Source organism: Strigops habroptila, chromosome 1, assembly GCF_004027225.2.
Source record: "Strigops habroptila isolate Jane chromosome 1, bStrHab1.2.pri, whole genome shotgun sequence".
NCBI lineage: Eukaryota > Metazoa > Chordata > Aves > Psittaciformes > Psittacidae > Strigops > Strigops habroptila.
Genome location: NC_044277.2, coordinates 102,198,022 through 102,220,573, shown reverse-complemented (window position 1 = coordinate 102,220,573; position 22,552 = coordinate 102,198,022). Strand labels below are relative to the sequence as shown.

Sequence of the window (22,552 nt, the reverse complement as noted above, 5' to 3'; positions counted from 1 at the left end):
AGTGAGGAAGACAAAATATTCCAGTAGCAAAACTTTTAATTGCATGATTGGTGGTTGTAAAGCTTTAAACCGTGAAAATCAGCGTAAGAAAGTTCACTAGAGAGCGTTCTGGCTGAACACCTGCCACATAAACCATCATCTGCTCCAGTTTCTAGAGGGAGATAGACAGAAATTTAGCTGCAACAGCCATAAGCACCAGTAGCAAGAGGCCCTGGAAAAGCAGCCACACTTCCTCCAAATAGAAAGGCCACACCATTTTGGTTCATTAATATCAGTTAGACAGCCCCTTTCAACCAAAGGTGAGAGCAACACACTGCCCATGGCAGTCAGAGCCTCAGCACTGGAGGGCAGCCACTCCTGGGGAGCAGTAGGTGAACTGCCCAGGAGCTCACAGCCTCAGCACCAAAGTGAAAACACAAGACCCAATCACCACAACCACTGCTAATACCCAATCTCCACACACCCACATCCAGCTTGTCTCCCTGGGAACACCGAACAGGCAGATCCTGAGTTACTCTGCTGCAGCCAGACTTTTATCATTGGCTTGGATCAAGATTAACCGCTCCCCTGGCATCTTCAGCAGTGAAACCTCCCCGTGCGCACTTCCCCAGCAGGCTCATGGCTGGACAGCCTTCACCATGCATCTTTCCTGCGAGAAAAGTAAAACTCTATCCCTCTGTCCTTGTGCTGCACTGGGGGCGTGCAGGTCCTCTCCTGCCCCTGGGATGGGCACTTCTTCCCTGCGGCAGATGAAAGAGGAACAGTGAGATATTCACTCATACTGCAGAGCGAGTCTGATCACAAAGCAGCCCTGACATGCAGGAAAATGTGGAAGCGGGATTTCTACTCCCAAGTTAACTAAAAAGGCAGGGAGGCCTGGCAGCTCTAGGCTTGGACTGAGGAAACTAGGGCTTCTGGTAAGGTGCGAGCTTGTATTTGCAAAGGTATTTTGATACTCTGTTTGGTGGGGGGCTAGGAGGGTGCTTCTCCAGGCCTCAGTGACACTGGGCCAGCAGTCCCTCCCAGTAGTATGTTAGTTCCACAAGCACAGTGTGGCACCGCAGGCCCACAGAGCCCAAGGTGAGCTGGAACATAGATCAGAACAGAGTTCCTGCCTGACAGAGGAGCTTTTTGAGTTCAGGTTTTATCACTGCCTCAAAGCAGCGTCTCATCAAGGGGCTCCTTCCCAAATCTTTTCTCTGATCTCAGATGCACTCTTAAACAGAAGGGTGATAATGCAGGCCCTTCAACAGCATGGCTGGAAGCAGAAAGCTTTGCTTCCGCAAAACATTCCACTCATGGTAAAGAAATCTGGTCTGAGAACGTGGTACTGCACCTTGGGATTGAAACCTGAGACATCCTTCATTCTTCACTGAATATAGTATATGATGACTAAATTTGAGCCTCCCCAGAGTATCCTTACTGGGGAGGAGGCAGGGAGGATGCATGGGGGAAGACAAAGTGATGAAAACCCCATGACATACACAACCATTGGTGACATCTATTTCCTCCTTCCCTTCCAGCTCCACCACCACTGACACTGCCACACTGACAGAGCACTTTCCTTCCATACCCATCTCCTCCAAGAACAGCAGCCCAGGCAGCACGTACAAGCCCTGATGTATTGCAGGATCCACATCTTAATCTGTCCCCATTCTAAAGGGGAGGTAAACCCAAAAAGCAAAGTGCAAAAGCCAGTCCCCATGTTTACTGGAGTTGCTGGCTCCAGTGTGGATGCCCTCAAGCATGGTAGGAAGTTGGTTGGTTTTACTTTGACCTCATGAACAGAGTAGAAGCCGAGCATCAACCTTGGCTCTCCTCTGTCTGTCTGCATCGGGGGGTGATTAGGCCAGTGGAGGCCTTTAGAGATGCCCCATTCCTCCCTGCTTGCCATTGGGAAGGTCCGGAGGGCAGGGAAGGACGCTGTGAAGGACACACTCTCTCTGTCTAAGCCCTGCTGACTATACAAAGCTGATGGGATAAAGAAGCAGGTAAAATTTACATCATCCACCAGTGGGTATATCTGGCTCTCTGTATGTCCAGGAAGAAAAACCTGGCTAAGAAAAGCTACCTAGAAAATAGTAAACAAAACATGCATGGTTTATGCTTCAGCCCCAAAACCAATCAGCCTGGCACACACTATGTCCATATGATGTAGGGTGGACTGGATTTTGTGGCAGTCCTAAGCATTTGGTATGCTCAAATTATGCTTGGATAAGGCTCTGGAAGGTGCTTGTTGGCCCTCCAAAAATAGTGCTGGGGAGTACATTAAGTGTAACTGTCTGGATGACAGGGGGTTGGTGCTTGGGCTTGTGCCTCAGCCCTATTTAGTTTGGTAGGACAGACACTGCTAAATAGCCCTGGCTGGACTAAATAGCCCCTGTGCAGAGCTGGACCTTCCTCTGCTGTGAGGTAACATTACTTTGCATTAAAGTCATTTTTTCCCATTATACCTGAGAAAGAAGACTAGAATTCAGACACTCCTACAGGTGCAGAGCAGGTGCCTGGAGCCCTCCCACCCCATCCCAACCTTCCCAGTGCTCACGGGCCTCTGGTTGATGTATCGGCTCCACTCCGGGGCTGTCACAACTGGCTCTGGGTATGTCTCACCTAGAGTTACTCCCGCCTGCGAGAGAGCAGCGCTGCTCAGTGCCCAAGGGGTGTGGATATCTGCTCCCTTTATGCCCTGTAGTTCTGGGACCCACAGCTGCACATAATCCCCCTGAAAACAGAACCAAAGGGACAGTATCCATTCAGTTACAGTCTATAAGTGCTTCCCGGCAAGGGTCTGTCTTCACGTGAAAGAAAGAAGTCTGGTTTCCACGTGAAGAAGCTGCGGTACTACAGCATCAGCTACCTCTGCCTTAGCCCCTCCTGCTAAACCCTCTACCCAAAATTAGTGCCTCAACACAGAGACCTGGATGCTGGAGCTCCTCTCCCAAGCTTACTCTGCAGGCAGAGTAGGGAGACAGGTGCTTTTTGAGTACAGTTCCCCTGCCCTGTTTAGGACATAGTGATATGAAGTCACTTCCAAGAAGTCCTTTCTTCTTTCCAGTGACTGCAGGAAAAAACTCAGTTGCACACTCTTGTGCTTGGCAAGATGAACCCCTCTTTGCCCCTGAATCTCTCCCATTAACTCTACTGCTGTGTCTCCTACTAGGAGTAATTTCTGATTCCTTGCTAAGTCCTGCCAGCTACAGTGCCAAAAGGCAACAGCGCAGCTTGCCTGAAACGAAAGAATAGGGAGGAAACAGGCAACCCAGTGTGTAAACTCTGGCTAAGCACATGGAAAGGGTGATTTATCTGCTCCCACCACTTACAGAGGACAGTCAGAGGAGTCACAGGTTTAATCTACTCTCCAGAACCTCCCAAGGAGCAGCTCCATCTCTCTTGTTACTTGTGAGTTCTCTGAGAAGCTGCTCTGTGCTCGAGGAACTGGCCGTGTGAGATACTGATGGGATGTGGCTATTACACAGAAGTGGTGACGAAACACTAAGCATGGACCAACAGCAGGGCATGGAGGCCGTATAGAGCCCAGCTTCTATGGGGACAGCAGCAGGCTATAAACGTCAGATCTTCCTGTACAACGAGGAACCTGCCTGACTGTTGGCAAGGAGGAGATCACAGAATGGCTTTTGCAGCAGTATCTACACAGCAGATTGACCCCCTCTGTTCCCTGAAACTATCACAGATAGTTTGCTGCACTATTTGTTGTAAGGCAGCCAAACAAGACTTACATTGCCATCGTAATCCAGGCCCTGCTTAACCATGTTAAACTTCCTGTTGTCCCGAGGGTCGTTGCCAACACCAGCGCTGTACAACCAGTTGCCGTAATTGCTACAAACATCATAATCCACCTTGAGAACAGAGGAAGAAAACAGTAAGACAAGGTGGTGGCCCTTGGTGGATCTTCTCTCTTCATCCACCTTTTATCTCAAAGGGAAAATTCCTTGCATGGGAATCAGTCTGGTTACACTGGGGTAGTTAGAGCCTTCCCATATAGGTATGGCTGCCTGGCTCAGAAGAGGACTGTGCTGTATGGCTGCTGGACAGGGCTTGGAGCAAGCTGCTCTAGTGGAAAGTGTCCCTGCCTATGGCAGGGAGCTGGAACTGGATGAGCTTTAAGGTCCCTTCCGTCACAAACTATTCTATGATTCTGTTTTTCACAGCTGAGATCAGCTTCCCAGGCTACTTCACTTCATGGTCCTTAGGTCAATGAGACAGGTAAAAGTCCAACCAAAGTCTTTTTCTCAGTTTCCTTTTTAAAAGGAAAATAAATCCTTCTCTTTCTGCCATCTGCCATGGCAGACTTCATGACAACTAGCCCTAGCTTTTGAGTGCTCATATGCCAAGAAACAGTAGCCCACTACATTCCAAATACAAGACAAAATTCTTTCTGACCAGTTACCCAGAGAAAAACAGGTGAACAAAATCATCTCTGCAGATCCTGTTAGGCAGGTTGGAGACAAGTCTAATTTGGACTGTATGGAGTGACCACACAGAGTGTATGAAGATGCAATCAATACAAACACTAAAGTTTTTTCCCTGCTATACTTAACCTTCATCAGGTAATGGGTTTAAACTTAAACAGGGATAAGTTCAGGTTAGATATAAGGAAGAAGTTCTTTACAGTGAGGGTGATGAGGCACTGGAATGGGTTGCCCAAGGAAGTTGTGAATGCTCCATCCCTGGCAGTGTTCAAGGCCAGGTTGGACAGAGCCTTGGGTGACATGGTTTAGTGCAGGGTGTCCCTGCCCATGGCAAGGGGTTGGAACTAGATGATCTTAAGGTCCTTTCCAACCCAAACCATTCTATGGTTCTATGATAAGCCTCGACTCTTGGCAGAGAGACGTGCTTTGCTATGGGAATCACTTGAGCTCTCATGACGTGCTCAGTAGGCTGCACATGCTCTTAAGGATGCTTATGTAAACTGGAGCAAGACTCCTGAAACAGGCACAAATGAGAGAACAAGGCCCAGTCTGAGAGCTCCTCAGCTGCACAGGGTGGCTCAAATCCAGCATCAGAAGTTTTCCAGCTGTAGGACAATTCAAAGCTAGCTCGGGAGGGGAGTGGCAGTGATAGCAAATAGGGTGTGAGATCTTTGGGCCTTCCCAAGAGGGCTGTCAGCATTGCAAAAGCGTAGCACTGGCAGGACACGTCACTCTGCAGGTCCAGTGCTGTGCTCTCCCTTACTGCAGCAATAGACACGCCACACGGTGATGCTTCCAAAATCTCAGCCACTCCTCCAAGCAAGCAGCTCAATGCACCCAGATGGCAGAAGGCACAGGGGAATGGGCTCTGCCAAGGTCCCTTCCCCTTTCCCTGCAAAGCCAGCAAGAGCTGGGGTCAGGGTGAGCCACAGCCAGCTATGCTCACTGTGCTTTCCCTTCCCACAGCACTTCCTCTGGCTGGGCAGATAAAGAGGGGAAGAAAGATGCCATCGGAGGCCTGATTGTGCAATTAGCATTCAGGAAAGCATCTGTGGGAGGTGAGGGCAAATCTAAGGGGACTGGAGAAGGCAGGCTCATTTCCCCCTCAGCCTTGCCCCTTCCTGGCATTCTCTTCTGTTTGTTTCTCTCCCTTTCCTTCGGGACTGACCCTGTGCATAAAATCACAGCTGAGATTTATTCTGTTCAGGACACCAGAGGTCTCTAGCCTTTCTCCTGGCTTCAGAGAGCCTTAGTCTCCCTGCCCATCTGGTGTGGATGACGAACACCCTTTTCTTCACAGGTATGCACAGTCAGTGGGCCTTTGCTAGAAGTATCAAAGATTAAATATGCATTGCTTTCCCTCCTTAGAGGCAAGCAAGGCCAGTTTCAGTTCTGTACTGGCCTCTACCATTCTATAGCCATATCTCCCCCATCAGATTGATGTCTCCTCTATGTTACTCTGGAGGTGCCACCAGCTTAAAGTAACTGAGCTGTCTAGCAATGTGTCAGTGTGATACAAGCTGAAAGGAAGGGACAAAAGGACAGAAGGATCAGCATGTGCCACGCCAGCCTACAGTGGCAGTCAGCATCTAGGGCTTCTTGAGGTGAGGGCTAAATCCTGCTTCCAGCAAGGCTGGTATCATTCATGCCTATATGAATAAAGGTATGTAACCCAGGTTGCATCTTTCTAGTGTGAGACCTCCCAGGTCTTCCTCACTTGGGGAATAGGACCTGGAACTTTCCTTGGCCCTCTTGCCTGACTGCAAAGTGAGCCAAGCTCCTAGCTGAGGAATGCAAGGCTGCCCTCCTGTCATAGCAAAGCCTCAGTTCCGGACTCCCAACTCTTAATCAGAGCACAAGGCTTGCCTGTACATGAAGCTCTCTCTGTGAAATGAAGTCACCTTCTTAACTGCTTTGAAAGCCATAGCTGATAGATGCAATCAAAACCCAGATATTACAAAATGTTCAGAACTATCCCAGTGGCTCACTCCGCAGGACAGACACACACATATCACAGAGTCCTAGAACACCGCGTTGGAAGGGACCTCAAGGATCATCTTCCTAGGCAAAGCATGACATAAACTAGATGTCCTAGGACCATGTACAGCTGAATCTTTAAAGTGTCCAGTGTTAGGGAACCCACCACTTCCCTGGGGAGATTATTCCAACAGCTGATTGATTGTTCTCAGTGTGAAAATTTTTCCTCTTGTGTCCGGTCAGAATTCCCCAGGAGTGACTTGTGCCCATGACCCCTCATCTTTTCCATGTGACTCTTTTACAAAGGGAGTCTCCATCTGCTTTGTAGCCAGCTTTTAAATACTGGAACATGGTGAGGTTTCAGATTTTATTTCTTTTCATGCAAATTGACCTCCTCAGCCTCAGTTTTCACCACTCAGCATGGTGCCACTGACAGTCTGTCCATCAGTATCACCGGAGGGAACACCAACTGGGGACTGAAGGATGGAGAAGCAACCCAGCTATTTAATTGAGTTTACATGGCTGCTGACTGGCATATGAGCAATGAATTGGTGCCCCAGTTGGCAGGGAGACCCATGACTCCCAGCATGAAGAAAGATGCCTACAGCCAGGGTGGAGCTGTCTGGAAGCAGACCCAGCTATTGTCCGTACTTGACTGTTCTTAACTGGATTGGCTTCCCTGTCCAGAGTTATCAATGCAAAGACACTGTGCCAACACTGGCATCAGTGGTCACAACACATTTCTTTTTATGTTCTATTTCTGGGCTGTCCTCCTCCCCAGCCTCTGGGGTGAGCAAATCAGAGCACTGTTAACATAACTGATGTTTGAAAGTGTTCTCAAGTGTGACAGAACTCTGGCTAAAACCCTACATGGAGGATCAAAACTATCATTGCAAACTTCCCACTACATCTTATGTGATGGCAGCTTCACTGTGGCAAAATTCCCTCTTCTTACATGAGCTTTGGGAAGTACATACCAAGCAGTTTATACATGCACTTCTGTCAGACTGAAAATTACTGATTGTCTTCTGTACCATCCCTTATCAGGCAGGGCTGAGCTCCTGCCTGTCACTCAGGGCAGGGAGGACAAACCACTCCAGGTATACAAAGGGTTCAGTCTTACCAGTAGGTATTCGAACCATTCTGCTCCCATCCTCCAGTCCAGACCCAGGTCCTTGGTGAGAAAGCTGGCGACATTCTGCCGCCCTCTGTTAGACATGAAGCCTGTTGCAGCCAGCTCTCGCATGTTGGCATCCACAAAAGGAACCCCTGTTTTGCCCTCTGCAGGGACAAAAGCCAGCGCTGGGACATGATGACATTTTTGGGCACTCATAAACCAACCTGTGGTCATGCACTCACAGCCATCAGAGCAGGTAAGACAGTGCCAGTGTAAAGTGGCAGGGAGAGATTTCAGTGAGGTTTAGGGGGCGTGCAGCCACTATGATCCACTGGAAACGAAATGGGAAATTATACTGAAAATTAAAATGAGGAGAATTTTTGTCAAGAAAAAGAACAAGGTACAGAAAAATCTCAGACTGGAATTTTGCAGAGCAAAATAAAAACACAGACAATAGTGAGATGGGTGAAGAACAGAAAGATTCTTGACAGATAACTAATAGCAGAGAGGGACGTATTGGACAAGTCCTGAGGGTTAGTACCTGAAAAGTAGACAGCCTTATCTATTGCTAAGGAGAAGATTTATTGTACCTGTGTACAAATGGATACACATGGCATTAATGTGAAGAAAGATATATAGGTGTGTATTTCACTGATTCTGATAATTTAATCTGTCAGTCCCTCCAAGTTTTGAGATATTATACTTACTATTCATGTGACAACAAAGTTATAAAAGATAAAGAAAATCAAGGATATTAAAAGGCATTGGCATAACAAAAGATGTGATTTATTCTAACGCTGTTCTAAGCTTCTAACCAAAATCAATCAGAAGAACAAAATGTAGCAGGCATGGCAATCTAGCATTGGTAAGAAGGGGTGGTCAGCCTCTGTGTGACTAAACAGAAGGGACCACCAGGTCATAAACACTTCCTGCTGGGCAGGAAAATCTGACTGCAGTGCACCTCAGAGAGTGTGCCAGCCGGACAGAGCCTGGCCGTTCATTATATATATACATACCCTGAGGGCCTGCTCCTGTACCATGCTCAGTCTCAGAAATGAGGCCAAGTGTCCTGCTCTCACACCAAAGCAAGGGTTTGGATTCTTGTTTGGTGGTAACAGTTTAAATGACAGGCCCTGGTCGTGCTGACAGTGCCCCTGCATAAACCTGAGTCAGTGTTAGAGCCCATGTTAGCATGCAGACAGATGGAAACCAGAAGCACACTTAGCCATAACTGTGGTTTCTACTGACCTTTCCAACAGTCGAAAAGCTGCAGGTCCTTTTTCCAGGCAACCTCTTTACTTTGAAGCCCTATTGGGGAAAAAATTAGCTGCTAACGAAGGCAAATGCTGACACAGGCAGTTAATAAAACAATGACAGCCAAAGGCACTTCAGTTGACACAAGACATTAGAATGAAGATACTCAATGTGCTCTGGCCCAAGCTACTGTCTTCTTGTGCAGTTTCAGTCCAGGACAGTGTTTATGTAGCAGGTATCTGTATAATATTTCTGTAGCAGGTATCAAACCTGCTTTGTAGCAGGTTTGATGTTTCTGTAGCAGGTATCAAACCCAGAAATCCCTGGCAGAAGCCCCTGGTAACAGTTTGCTCCTGCAGTGGGGTAGGGGCAGATGAGGTGGGTGACTTTCTGTTTGCAGGGGACCAGTGGTAATTATAGTCCTCTGTACAGTGGAAGGGGGCAGCAGGGGTGACTTGGCTCTAGCTCCAGACATCTAAGCTTAGGCCCACCACTGGTGTCCAGTGTCATTTGAGATGCTGTAGGGCATTTGAAACAGCCACAGAGGCCTGGCATATGCAACAAAAGCTCTAAGGGAGATGTGCTTCTCCACAGCCACAGCTGGATGCCAGGCAGACTGCCCTGGCACATCTAAAACAGTGCTGCATGCTTAAGTGTGGGCAGCTACATCACACAGAGAACAGCTCACCCAGCACAGGCATCAGCTGTAGGGTTTCCTGACTATATGGACTAGATATTTGTTGTTGCACCAAGAGTTCAGGCCCCCACTTCATGTGTAGACTATACTATACTAAGTCACTGGGCCTGGAGCTGAATCTGATTCCTATGTAGTTCAAGGCAAAAAGAATATCTGGTTTCTTGGGATTCACACAGCTTGATCAGTTCTTGCTCTGTCCCAGATTCACTGGTGAACTTAGGCAAGCCTGGACTCTTTCCAAAGGTGGGATGTCTCCAGGAAAAGCATCTGTGCTCTTACTGTGCTGTTGCTTCCCACTGACGTGTGTTAACAATCCTCCCCATTCTAGCCAGATTTGAGGAAAAAGTCTCAGTGTCTATGCAGTGTCCAACACCGTGGTGTTGAGGCACTTCTGTGCTGACAGTAAGCCCCCAGCAACATCCCAGGGTGGTGACACAACTTTCCCTCTTGTAAGACTGTACCTTTTCTCTCCAAGCACGGTGATCCATACGCACCTCTTAATGAGAAAATTCTTCTGCCATACTTCAGGGCCACAAATCGGAAGTAATCCCGCCACAGCAGTTCGAAGAGGACCCTAAAACACAAAGGCGTGTCTCTATTTCACTGTGTGTCAGATAAAATTGCTGAATGAGGATTTTGCTCCCACAGCACCCATCATTAACACCGCGAGGGAGGTTTATTCACAATGAGCAATTTCCCGTAGCTTCCCATGATACCAGTTCTTGCCCCAAGCCTGCTTATCTAGCTTACACCTGGATGACGACAGTGAAAGCAAACCTTGCATGAATCACTTGGGAAGCTTTCCTTAACTTGCCATAGGAGCAGAATTTCAGGAAACCTGTTTCTCATCCATCCCTACCGAGATGTAATTCTCCAAAGAGCAGGGTGAGGACCTGATTCAGCTTCACACTTCCGCATGAACAAGCATGTCAGCACATTCCCAAGAGATCTGCGTTGATTTAAGCAATAACCTTTGTAAGGGACTTACAGGCACCTTTCAAAACTGGCTTTAAGTGGCTAGCTCATGAGATCAGCTGCCAGGCCCACAGAAAATAGTTTTATATAAAAAGAGCTTCTTATAAAATGATGGTACCTCAGTGTCTGAGACCTGCTTCAGCTCTCTGGCATATTGGAAATCAGCTCAGCTGATGCTTAGGCTTAAAAGATCATTCTGGGAAATCTGATTACAAAACAGGACACTGTCCAAATGCTAAAACTAGTGTCATGATATTGAGCGTCAACCAGTCCCCCAATGTGTGCAGCCACCACGACCCATACTTCACTGTAGAATTGACTGCAGTGCCTGGGAGCTTGACAGTTTCTTTTTTAATGATTATTTATCACTTTTAAATGCTCAGATCACACTGACACCCCACCTGCAGGCAGGCTGGCTGGCTGTTAGGCAGAAAAACAGGAGTATGTTCATTGCCTGAAATTTTCCCTCTCTCAGTTGTCTTTGAAGAAAGAAAGAAAGGAAAAAATAGCATACACTTCAACAGGCAAAAGGTTGATATTTTGTCTGTTATTTGAATGCTAATGAAATTGAGTATTTTGGCTAGAATTGTTGGCAATGTTCTGCCTGTTCTTCATCAACCACTGTGCTGTTTGACATGTTGCAAATGTAACAAACCAACGTGAAAACATAGTTCTACAGTTTGCACAGACTTTCTGGTTTGGGTTTTTTCCCACGCAGGTGCAGTGCTAGGCCAGGAAAGCTCCCTACCAGGCTCCAATTCACAATGTCTGCGCAGATCAGAGTATGTGAGCAAGTTCGAAGCCAGCCCTGCAATGGACACACTGACTCCTTCAGGACAACCTGCAGGCAGGCAGTGAGGTGAGGAAGAGCATGGGTGACAAAGCAGGATGCATTAAGCCCACTTCCTAGTCCCCTCTCTCCCTTTGCACTGGGTTGTGGTCACAGTCAGGCAGCCCAGCAAGCACAGGGCCATTTGCTGGACTGTGGCTGGAGGTCCTTCTGGCACAACGTGATTTGTACAAGTCATGGAGCTTTTTGGGTGAAACCCTGCTCATATCCTTGGCATAAGAAACCCTTTGGCTTTTATTTGTAAATAATTTGTAATTCATTCTTCTTCCTTCTCATCTATCCCATAACAGCAATACAGAGAGGGATGGTGCTGATTTACATTTTTAAAAATCATGAACCACAACTTCCCAGCAATAATAATGACAACTAGCATTAATAATCTTTACTTATAAAGTGCCTAAAGCCTCTGGATGTCAAAGACAAACTAACAAATCATAGAATCGTAGATTGGCTGGGGTTGGAAAGGACCTTAAGATCATCTAGTTCCAACCCCCCTGACATGGGCAGGCACACCTCACACTAGACCATGTGGCCCAAGGCTCTGCCCAACCTGGCCTTGAACACCGCCAGGGATGGAGCAGCCACAACTTCCTTGGGCAACCCATTCCAGTGCTTCACCACCCTCACTGTAAAGAACTTCTTCCTTATATCTAACCTAAACTTCCCCTGTTTAAGTTTGAACCCATTACCCCTTGTCCTGTTGCTACAGTCCCTCATGAAGAGTCCCTCCCCAGCATCCTTATAGACCCCCTTCAGATACTGGAAGGCTGCTCTGAGGTCTCCACGCAGCCTTCTCTTCTCCAGGCTGAACAGCCCCAACTTTCTCAACCTGCCTTCACACGGGAGGTGCTCCAGCCCCTTTGTCATCCTCATGGCCCTCCATACTGAAATAGGACTGCAACAAACCTAGAGAAACCAGACAGCAGGCACAGGAAAAACAAACATTAATTAAGAAGTCAACAAATCACTCCTCCGCATGAGATGCCAGTTTCCTTTTCAGAGAAAACAAGCCACACTGATCATGCACGCACATACCAGTACGTGCTCTGATTTGCTGTTCTCTATTTTTCATACTTCTGGATCTGCTCATAGATGTATCAAGGTGAAATGCAGCCCAGTGCCAGCCTGAAAGCATAAGAATGATGCTTTCAGTCCTGAATGTGACGCAGGACTGACAGCTTGATATCTGCATAGGGAGAGTGGAGGGGCAGTTTTATGTCTAGGAGTTGTTGTCTGAAAAGTTTTGCTTGGTTTGCAGTTCTGCCACTGACTTTCCAAACTGCTTTAGTCAAGTTGTATGACTTCTTCACAACTCTTCCATCTGAGAATCACAATCCTGCCCTTCCTGGCGTATGACTGTTGCAGGAGTTTCCAAGCTACTGAGATAATCTTACACAAGTTTGACAAGTTTTGTCTAAAAGACTTAACCAGCTGGTTACAGCACACCAGTGACGAACCCAGAACTGGATCTCAAATGCCAATCTCTATATAAACTGCCCTCGCTGTTTGACTGCCCGCCTTTTACTACAAACTTATTTATTGTGGTTACCATACGTCCAGGGCTCTTTTTCCTGCAGCACCTTAGTGTCTCATTTAAGCAACCACGAACAGTGAGAGACTTGCTGAAAATCTCAGGCAGGGTAGGAAAACTAGGGAATCAAACCCAGCTTTGGCATTTCAACCCTCTGGGCTCCTTTCATTTGTTCCAAATCGGTGCTGTGCAAGACAGGAAAGAGGTTGTAGGCTACAACCCCATTGTAAAGGATGATAAGGAACAATTTTTAGTACGATTTTCCTAGAAATGTGTTTTACTGCAATTTCCTACTAGGGCTCATGGAAACATTTGATGTTCTAATGAATTTTGGAAAACAGGAAGAAAGGGCCTGAAAAGTTTTTCCTGAATTCTTGACCAGCTCTAACACTTAGAAACAGCCAGTATGAGATGTGAACGACTGGCTGCAATCTGGAACAGTCTAATTTCAATCATCTGACAGAGGAACACTCTGGGGCAGGCAGATCAGGACTGTCTGCTCTGGGCAAATGCCAGCTTGGAAAAACTCGAGCAGAGACCACAGATAACTTCTGCAGTGCCAGCGGTCAGAGATCCCAAAGTGCCAGCAGGTGGAGCCATCCACCGCAACCATTAAAGCACAAAGCCGGTTGCAAACAAGAAATCCTGACCTGTAACAGCCTCAGAAAACTGTTTCACATTGCAATTCTGTCACGAAAACACTCCAGATGCTCTCAGCATTCGGCTGAATTGGGTTCTTCTGGTGCAGCTTCAGTCTGGAAGTTACTCTGCTCCTCCCTTCCAGCACCGGAGACTAAAAATCCTAATTAGAAATCATCACATTTACCCAAGAGATCTTTTTGCAACAAGAAAAGTCAGAAGTGTCTCTTCACCCCACAGAAGAAGGGAGTGGCAGTGAGGTGAGGTGACTTGCCCCACAACATTCAGCAAACCAGGGCCGGATCAAGTTCTGCTACAACCCTGTCAAAATGCTGAAGTTATGCTTCTTTCCTGGCTGCTCTCAACCACCCCGATGCACAACACAGCACAAAGCCAAACAGAAGTGGAGTGTCTCTCCAGTGCCCTGTCCACATCGCTGCTCCCAGCACACTGGGCTCTTAGCACAGTACTTCTATGCTTCAGCAATTCCTAATTGCAGGAATGTTCCCAGGGAAATGCTGCCTGGAAGCACACCAAAGAACAGCTCTGGAGCTGCCCCAGCAAAAAGGGCAAAATGAATCACACTGAGACCCCTACCCATGCCCAGTGAGCACTCAGCAGGCTGGTAACATCAGGCTGGGATGGGAGTGGAAAAGGAGCTTCCAGCCTCCCAGCAAAAATCCTTACCATGGTGCAAATTTGGTTGAGTAGTCCATTCCCACCAGTCCATTCCGAATCTCCTTGTACGATGCAACCAGGTTCTGTCCAAGCAAAAGAACAACAGGTTTTAATACTTTACATGCAATCTGCTAAGTAAGTTTTCTTTCACGCTGGGGCTAGGGCAATCTGGCAGCGCTGGGCTCCCTCTCACGGCCGCCTGCAAGGATTACAGAGCTGCCAAATGACTGCCTCCAGCGCACAGGAATGAATCAGGCCAGCAGTTTTCACTGCAGCTCTGGGGTGCACGTCGCAAGATATGCTCCCTGCTTCAGCTTGTAGCACATTGCTTTCTACAAGCACTGTGAAGCTGGCTGTGCTGCTCCCTGCCTGACTGCGGATCAGTAATCCACTTACAAGCACCAGTGGGACTGGCAGCCTGGTCCCTTGTCCATGAGGCTGCTTGTGTGAGTTTGAGAACCACAGTCTCTGACAGTTCCCAAAACTCAGCTGTAGGAATCCTGATCGTAATTATTTCTGGGCCACCCACATTTACAGCAGGGTGTGATCTTCCTTCTTCCGAGCACTTCACTCACAATGCAGGGAATATAGAGAAGCTTGGTCTCTCCTTGATCCCCTTTGCTGCACAGGTTCCAATTGCTAAAGGGCTGTTCTAGCTCACTGGGGAAGACAATATGTGCATAACAAAACAGAAGATTTTCCAGCACTGATTCTATTAATGCTTGACCAAGAGCAGAAGCTATGTATGCTCCTACTAGTTTGGGCTGGGATAGAGTTAATTTTCATCATAGTAGCTGGTATGGGGCTGTGTTTTGGATTTGTGCTGGAAAGAGAGTTGATAACACAGGCATGTTTTGGTTACTGCTGAGCAGCGCTAGCACAGGGTCAAGGCCTTTTCTGCTCCTCGCCCCACCAGCGAGCAGGCTAGGGGTGCAAAAGGAGTTAGGAGGGGACACAGCCAGGACAGCTGATCCCAATTGACCCAAGGGACAGTCCATACTACATGAAGTCACGCTCAGCATATACAGCTGGGAAAGAAGAAGGAAGGGGAGACATTTGGAGTGATGGTGTTTGTCTTCCCAAGTCACTGTTAGGTGTGATGGAGCTGGCTCTCCTGGAGGTGGCTGAACACCTGCCTGCCAATGGGAAGTGGTGAATGAATTCCTTGTTTTGCTTTGCCTGTGCATGCAGCTTTTGCTCTACTTATTCAACTGGCTTTATCCCAAGCCTTGAGTTTTCTCACTTCCATCCTTCCAACTCTTTCCCTCCTCCCACTGGTGGGGAGTAAATGAACAGCTGTGTGGGGCTGAGCTGCCCACTGGGGTTAAACCAGGACAATGCTCCTCAACAGCAAAGAAAAGCAGGAGTTTCTGTAGCACAGCTGAAAGAATCCCTGAGGGCTGTCCCAGTGATCCAATGGGCACAGAACACTTCTTAACCCATCTCAGCTGTGGAGATGCTACCTGCTTTACACGCAAAGCTGCATAGGGTCTGATGCTGTTGGAAATCAGCATGTGTGTCTTTGTCTAAATTCACACGACCCAAATCTAAGGCAGTTCCTCAAACTAGACCAGAAAAAGGATCAAAAAAGGTCAGGATGCGCAGACAAAGCGCAGTCAGCAGCAGCTTCACCCCACCAAAGCAAGGGAGTAAGAAGTAAATGTAATTATTGACTGTAAGTTTTTAAACCAGACTACTAGGATCTTCCTACTGTTTTTAACTGTGGCAGTAGCTTGGGTTGGTTGTTCCTCAGCCCAGTTACAGCTGCAGCCCTTCAGGCCACTTCTCACTCCTCAAAAATGGGGGAACTATGTTGCTGATGACATGGGACAGGAGAGTAGACAGGACAAATCAAGGTAAAGGAGCTAATAAATCATCCCAATTCCCAAAAGCTGATGTAAAAAAAGACTTAAGATGGATGGCCATTGAACTAGGTTCGTAAGTATTTGGCTTACAGTCCCAGTTCCTCGATGACTTCTTTTCGATTTAGTTTGTCTCTCTGAAAACTGAAGTAATGGCAATTCCCTCCTTTGTAAAGTGTTATACAGGAGCTAAGGAAATATTATTAGGAAGTGAAATTGCAGCCTCACCCACTTGCACAGCCGTATGTATAAGGGGGAGGATGTAGACAAGGAAATCTAAGAGTTACCGTGTCCCAAAAACAATACTGCAGTCTCATTAAAGCCTGGGTCTCTCCTCCACTGCCAGGGAAGGCTGTTCGTGGATCAGTCTCAGGATCTGCCACAGAAAACACCATCACATTGTTACCCCCTTGGAAAGCAGCTCAAAAGTAGGGAGCTCAAAACCTAGAGATGTTCAGCACAGAGCTGTCTGCTTTGGGGACATAAAAGATTGTGCCCTGGTCTTCCTTTAGAAGAAAGGGCCACATGAAACATACTAAAAATTACTGACTAAGAGGATGTTTGCTACCCAGCTGCAGGGCAGCTCCTCCGTGCAGGGAATTTACCTTCATTTGCTGTACGAGTGAACAGAGGCTTAGTTACAGTTCGAAGGGCAACCACTGCCTTTGGGGGGCCTTCATGTTTTGATTCTCAGTAAGAGACACCTCTAAGCAGGATTCCATGGGAGCAACTGCCAAAGTAAGCTTCCTTACCCTTCTGCCCCAAATCCTCCACTGTAGGGATACACCCTTCTTCCACCCCTGGAGCCAGAGGCTGTAGCTGATCCGCCACCCGCAGGGTTGGCCGGACCTTCGCCTCACATTCCACGGCTTTCCGGAAACGGGTGTAGACATCGGGCAACCTGCACAGATCACAGCACAGTCACATCTCCCTGGGCAGGGTGGCACACAGCACCACATGGCTTCCTCAGATGAGATGGAGGGTTAGTTTTCCAGCCGCGCTCTCCTGAGGGTTTGTTGTGCATTGCCTGGAACTATTGAGTTAGATGCCCTTGGGGCTAGCAGCCACCAGAAGTTTGGTCCTTCACACAGTTTCTTTCTGCTTCTGATGCAAATGGTGCCTTTTCAATTTAAGATGTGTCCTGATGGGGCAATCCACAAGGGTCAGATTTACCTCACCTAACTTCTGATTACCCACTGCTAACCTCAATGTAAAAATTTGCATCTTCCTGCTGCCTTTTCAGTCAATAGAGAGAAACAGGCACTTTTATGGCCTGGCTCTTCTGCCCTATATTATGCATTTTCTATAGGATACCATGAATCACTCAATTCCATCAACTACACCTCAAGTGACTATTGAGGGAGCCATGAAGAGTCCACAAGCAAAGGGATACTGTCATAGGTAGCTGCATTTAGCCAGATGGGGTAATGGAGTGATCCAGTCCAATGTCACATGGACCCTAGGCACTGCAGACTGAGTATCCAAATCGTGCTGGTGGAAGGGCAAAGAGAAACCAGTCCCTCAATAAATGGCCAAACAAACCGCTCGGCTTTATGCATATTGAAGTGTAAATCCTACTAGTACAGAGGGATGAAAGTGCCCCTTCCCCTTGGAGTGTATGAGCATGGCAGCATTGTTCCTTAAATGTAGATGGACTAATGAGTCTCTTCCCTACAGGACCAGATGATTAAGACCCCTCCTGAGCAGTTCACTGGAGTGAGAAACAAATGGGACAGTGGAAGAGCGAGTGATACCATGGAGCAGCCCACCTGGCAATAGGTTTGAAGGGAAGGTCATCCCGATGATACAGTGTGGATGCCCAGAATGTGTGAATCTTCACCCCATGCTGACTACACACCTGGCGCAGCTCCTTCTCCACATCCAGCTCCTCCTGTGTGGCCTAGGGAGAGCAAAATGCAGTGAGGCCATGGCTGCGCGGCCTCAGCTCCTGCCTGCACACAGACCCTGGTCCCTGGTCTTGCTCTCCTCCCTCATCTCCACATTTAGCTTCATCCCTTTAGAGAGAGGTACATACAGACAATCTCCAAGTATTTCCCTCTGCCAAACCCAGTGCGTGTTTTCACTATCCATTAGTAGTGGCAATGCCAGAATAAGGAACTCCTTGATGTAGAATGTTGCAGATGTTTTAAGTTTGCATGGTCTGGAAAGGTGACTAGGCAAATATATGTAAAAGAAATCCACTGAGGGTTATCGGATATAAGGACAGTGTTCCTATTTCAAGAAATCCTTGAGCCACAGATTCTTGGAGGCTGGGAAGGTGTTCAGGGAAAGTCTCTTTACAGATTAGTGCTGCTCCTCTAGTTTTCTCTGGGCATCTGTAATTGGTCACTGCCAGGAAGAAGGTTACGGAGTGAGATGAGGTCTTCTGTCTGATTCTCTATGGTTGTTCTTAGAGCTACATGGAATCAGGCACTATGAGAGGTGTAGGCTGTTACAAGGGTCTTAGGCCTGACAGCAGGAATACCTGCAGTGCAGGTCACAGCAATTCCTGCATTAGGCAGTTCTGAGGTCCAGACTTTGCTAATACTGAGTGCATCTATGTACATACATATGTGTGTGTGTGTGCACAAAGCCCCCAGATCCGGTGGTTTGGATCCAGAGCCCTCCACTGAACTCAGCAGGCTCTAGATCAAACAGCGTGGTGAAGAAATGTCAGTGACAAACCAACCCCATTGACAGGCCAGGACTGGACTTGTCTTTTGTTCTTCAACACACACTGGTGGGCAACTGCCTAAATATGGGTGCTGTCAACTCGCTGTGGGCCTTTTCTACACTCAATACAGTATGTCCCGTGACAGCTAGCTCCCTGTGCAAGGAAGGTGCCAGGAAAAGGCAGCTTGGTGCACACAGAGAAATGGACTCAGCTGACCTAAAATGCCAGTTGCCAGAAACTCTTCTTCCTCAAGACAGCACTTGTAAGTGATCAATCACCAATAGCTGCCATCATCCAGCAAGGACTGCCACCCAGACACCTACAGCATCCCTATCCCAAGCGCTAGCCAGTTGCCCCAAGGTTAACATTCCACAGACAAGAAAGGCTCTGAACACACAGGATCTGCATCACCATTCGGTTGTAGAAGAAACCTCCACAACCTAATTTTATCTTTTAACAGCGTCATTCAAGTATTTCCCTTACCTCTTCATGGAAAACCACAGCACTGACAGAGCCCAGCTGAGTAATCAGATCACGAACCACATCTTCCGGCTTCCCCTTCCGCACAACAAGGGTACTGCAGATACAAAATACTGCCCTGAAGTAGGTTTGGTGTTATTGTTATTTATGTGTACAGGAGGCCCTAGTCCCGGCCCAGAAACACATGTACTAGTTCTCTGTGGAGCATGGACAGCGTGTGAAAGCAGCCAAACAGGATTTGACTAGCCTACATTTTTTAGGACTCAGTGAACAGTTTGTTAAGCCTCTGGGGCTTACACACATTTCTGCCACCCTGGATGCCTTCAAAGGATGACTGGGCAGAAAGCCAGGCTGTTACCTAAAAGTAAATCTGTCAGATCTTTTCATCCTCACATGCTTAGGCTGAGATTCAAGAAGTGATTCCTCTTTCAATCCCCTTCACAAGTAGTGGTGGCCTGTGGGCAGACCCCTCTCCACTTTCATGTGGGGGTATTCAGAGGAATTCTTTCCTCTGAACGCTGTGTTCATAACAGAGTCAACAAAACTTCCCTCCCACCTTGCAACCTCACCAACTGCCCAGCTGTGTACCCGGGGGACCATACCAAAAGAGAAGCTGTGGTGAGAAAGTTGGTTAGAGGTGGGTGCAGAGGTCTGTGAAGAGCCTCATACATGACTCTGTCCCTTTCCCTGTCTGTCATGTGCTGGAGCAGAATTTCTTGAAGGGCAACACATTGTTTTTGCCAGAATATTTTAAACCACAACTGGGAAGTTTCTTTCAAAGATGGGCTGGGTCTGAAGAAGGCAGGAGCAAGGGATGCTACTGTGAGAGCTGTTCCCTTTACTTCCCACAGAAAAGCAGAGAACAGACGTCCCACAAGGAACACCACATGGAGGAGATTTGTGTCACTGCATTACTACTACGTCTTAGCATGGCTCTTCACAACCATGCATCTCTCACTGCAAAGACCAATCTCTTTATCTGCCACTCACAACAGCACAGCAGCATTCAACCAGCTCTGAACCTGTTCAGTGCAGAGTGTGGGTGCAGATACCCACTGATCAGTTCTTTCAGTCTCCTATAACATTCACCATGTGCACGGTCCACACAGCCCTGCAAACCTAGAGCCATTCCTCTTGCTTTTACCACCACTGTTATGCTGCTCTGGGAGAAGACAGGCGGATCTGCTAAGCAAAGCCAGATGTTATCTGGTAATGGATTCTTCAGCATATAGACCTTCAGGTGCTGGTCTAGCTGAGTTATGGTTTCTAAAGGCATAATGAAGGAGGAATCTCTGAAGACACCTTCCCACAGCGTAACCTACCTAGGAGATTGGGTTTAGCAAGACAGGGCATGCGCAAATTTAACTCCCTGGTCTCACAAGCCAAGATCCATGTTGGTCTGTCTCAAGCCAACTCCTAGGGAAAACTCAGTAGGCACAAGAAAGGATTGTGCCACAGTGGCTACTGTCACTGCCTGCATCTCAGAAGACTGCCTTTCATGTCTCCAATCATCAGGACTCTGGGCCAAGGGCTCAAGTCTGATGCCCATCTGTGATATCTGAGTTCAACAGACCAAACCCTGCATGGCATGCAGACTGGATGGCTCTTTGCTCCCTTGCACATGCCACAGCAGGTCATCTGAACAGGGGCAATGTATGGGACCTCACTGTGTCTAAGAGATGGGCTGTGGCTCTCTGAAACAAACCACCATCAGAGCCTGGAGTATTTGACATGATTTGACTCACAGCAGAGATAAGTGTTGAAAACAAGATGGGAAATGAAAATGGACGTGTTATTTGCACAGTGCTTTCTCAATTACCTTCCTTTTCTCTTGAGTGTTTCCCTTAAATCCTTCAAGCTTTCCAGCAAGAACCTGAGCCGGTGGGGCCCTGTCTTCAGGAAGCCGTAGCAGTGGGTGCGCAGGTAGTGCCGCGGGTCGAAGCAGTACAGAGGAACAACGAAATCGGCGTTACTCTGAGCCCAGTGGAGCACCTGGAAACACAGAAAGGGCCAGGACAGCTCCCGGGGGCAGGCTGCAGCGCGCTCCTCTCTGCGGCACAGCCAACAGCGGGTTATTCCTGCTGAAAACTCCGCGGAGGGAGGTGATGCCGGGCGGGCCCTACCTGGTTATCGTGGGCGCGCAGGTCGCAGCGCAGCACGCAGATGGCCGTCCTCGCCGACACCGACATGGTGCCTCCGCGGGGCCGGTCCCGCCTCACCCGCACTGGCTCCGTCCTCGCTCGGCCCGGCCCGCTCCCGCCTCACCGCCCGGCTGCCCCCTCAGCCCGCCCCGCCGGGGAGGAGCCGTCCCGCCTCCTGATCCCTGCGGCCGCCGCGCCTGCTCCCTGCGGGCCCGTGGGGCGGGCAGGTCCCTTCCCGCGTCCCGGGTCGAGCCCTCCGCGCCGCCGGTCGGGGCTGTGTGCGCGCAGGGGAGGCGGCGGGGCGGGGGGCCCGTTTGCCTTGGTTTGGGGTGCCGGCGCCCGCCCATGGCAGCCCCTCACCAGAGCCCTACCGCAGCCGGTCACACGTACTGCTGAATCTGTGAGGGGTTTTTAACCTCGGTTATCTCTTCACCTTCCATGTAACAGCAGCTGGGAACCACCTCGCACAGAGCCATAGAAAAGTTTGGGTTGGAAAGGACCTTCAAAGCTCATCTAGCCCAACCCCATGCAAAGAGCAGGGACATCTCCAACTAGATCAGGTTGCGCAGAACCGCATCCAGCCTGGCCTGGAACGTCTCCAGGGACGGGGCATCTACCACCTCCCTGGGCAACCTCTGCCAGTGTTTCACCACCCTCATTGTAAAGAATTTTTTCCTCATATCCAGCCTGGATCTCCCCTCTTTTAGCTTAAAGCCATCACCCATTGTCCTATTGCAACAGGCCCCGCTAAGAAGTCTCTCCCCATCTTTCTATAGGCCCCTTTTAAGAACTGAAAGGCTCCCCCGAGCCTTCTCTTCTCCAGGCTGAACAAGCCCAGCTCTCGGCTTTTCCTCATAGGAGAGGTGCTCCAGCCCTCGGATCATTTTTGTGGCCTTTCTCTGGACCCTGTCTATGGCCATATTTTGCTGGGGCACAGCCATGGTGAAACCAACTCTCTGCAAGGAGCACCCCTCACCCAGCTCCAGAAATTAGTATCGGTCAGTATTTATCCTTCAAGTGCCAAGAATGCAACATGACCATACTCTTGCCTGCTAGCATGAGAAACAGACAAGAGGTGAGCTGTAGGTTAGCAATAAGTAATGTCTTTGACTCCCAGCACCAGCAGGGGCGGATGAAGTGAAAAAGCTTACCTCACCCTATAGTTTCCGTAAGTCGACGTTGGACACCAGTGATCACACATCCCTTACTCACTGAATTGTCCCTTGGGATCCTTTTTTGTTCACTCT

At 48.5% G+C, this 22,552-nt stretch overlaps 1 protein-coding gene across 1 annotated transcript; it reads right to left on the bottom strand.

Moving 5' to 3' along the window:
* Positions 1-18: 18 nt before the first annotated feature.
* LOC115609924 (cryptochrome DASH-like) lies at positions 19-21,409 on the bottom strand. Its single transcript, XM_030490750.1, has 13 exons — positions 21,288-21,409; positions 20,984-21,156; positions 19,168-19,261; positions 17,780-17,910; positions 16,763-16,911; positions 16,298-16,386; positions 14,158-14,231; positions 9,970-10,049; positions 8,773-8,832; positions 7,531-7,688; positions 3,738-3,857; positions 2,546-2,722; positions 19-740 (listed from the first exon to the last, which is right to left on the bottom strand). Exons 1-13 carry the CDS (start codon positions 21,351-21,353, stop codon positions 669-671), a joined length of 1,443 nt encoding a protein of 480 aa, XP_030346610.1. The 5' UTR covers positions 21,354-21,409; the 3' UTR covers positions 19-668.
* Positions 21,410-22,552: the final 1,143 nt, after the last annotated feature.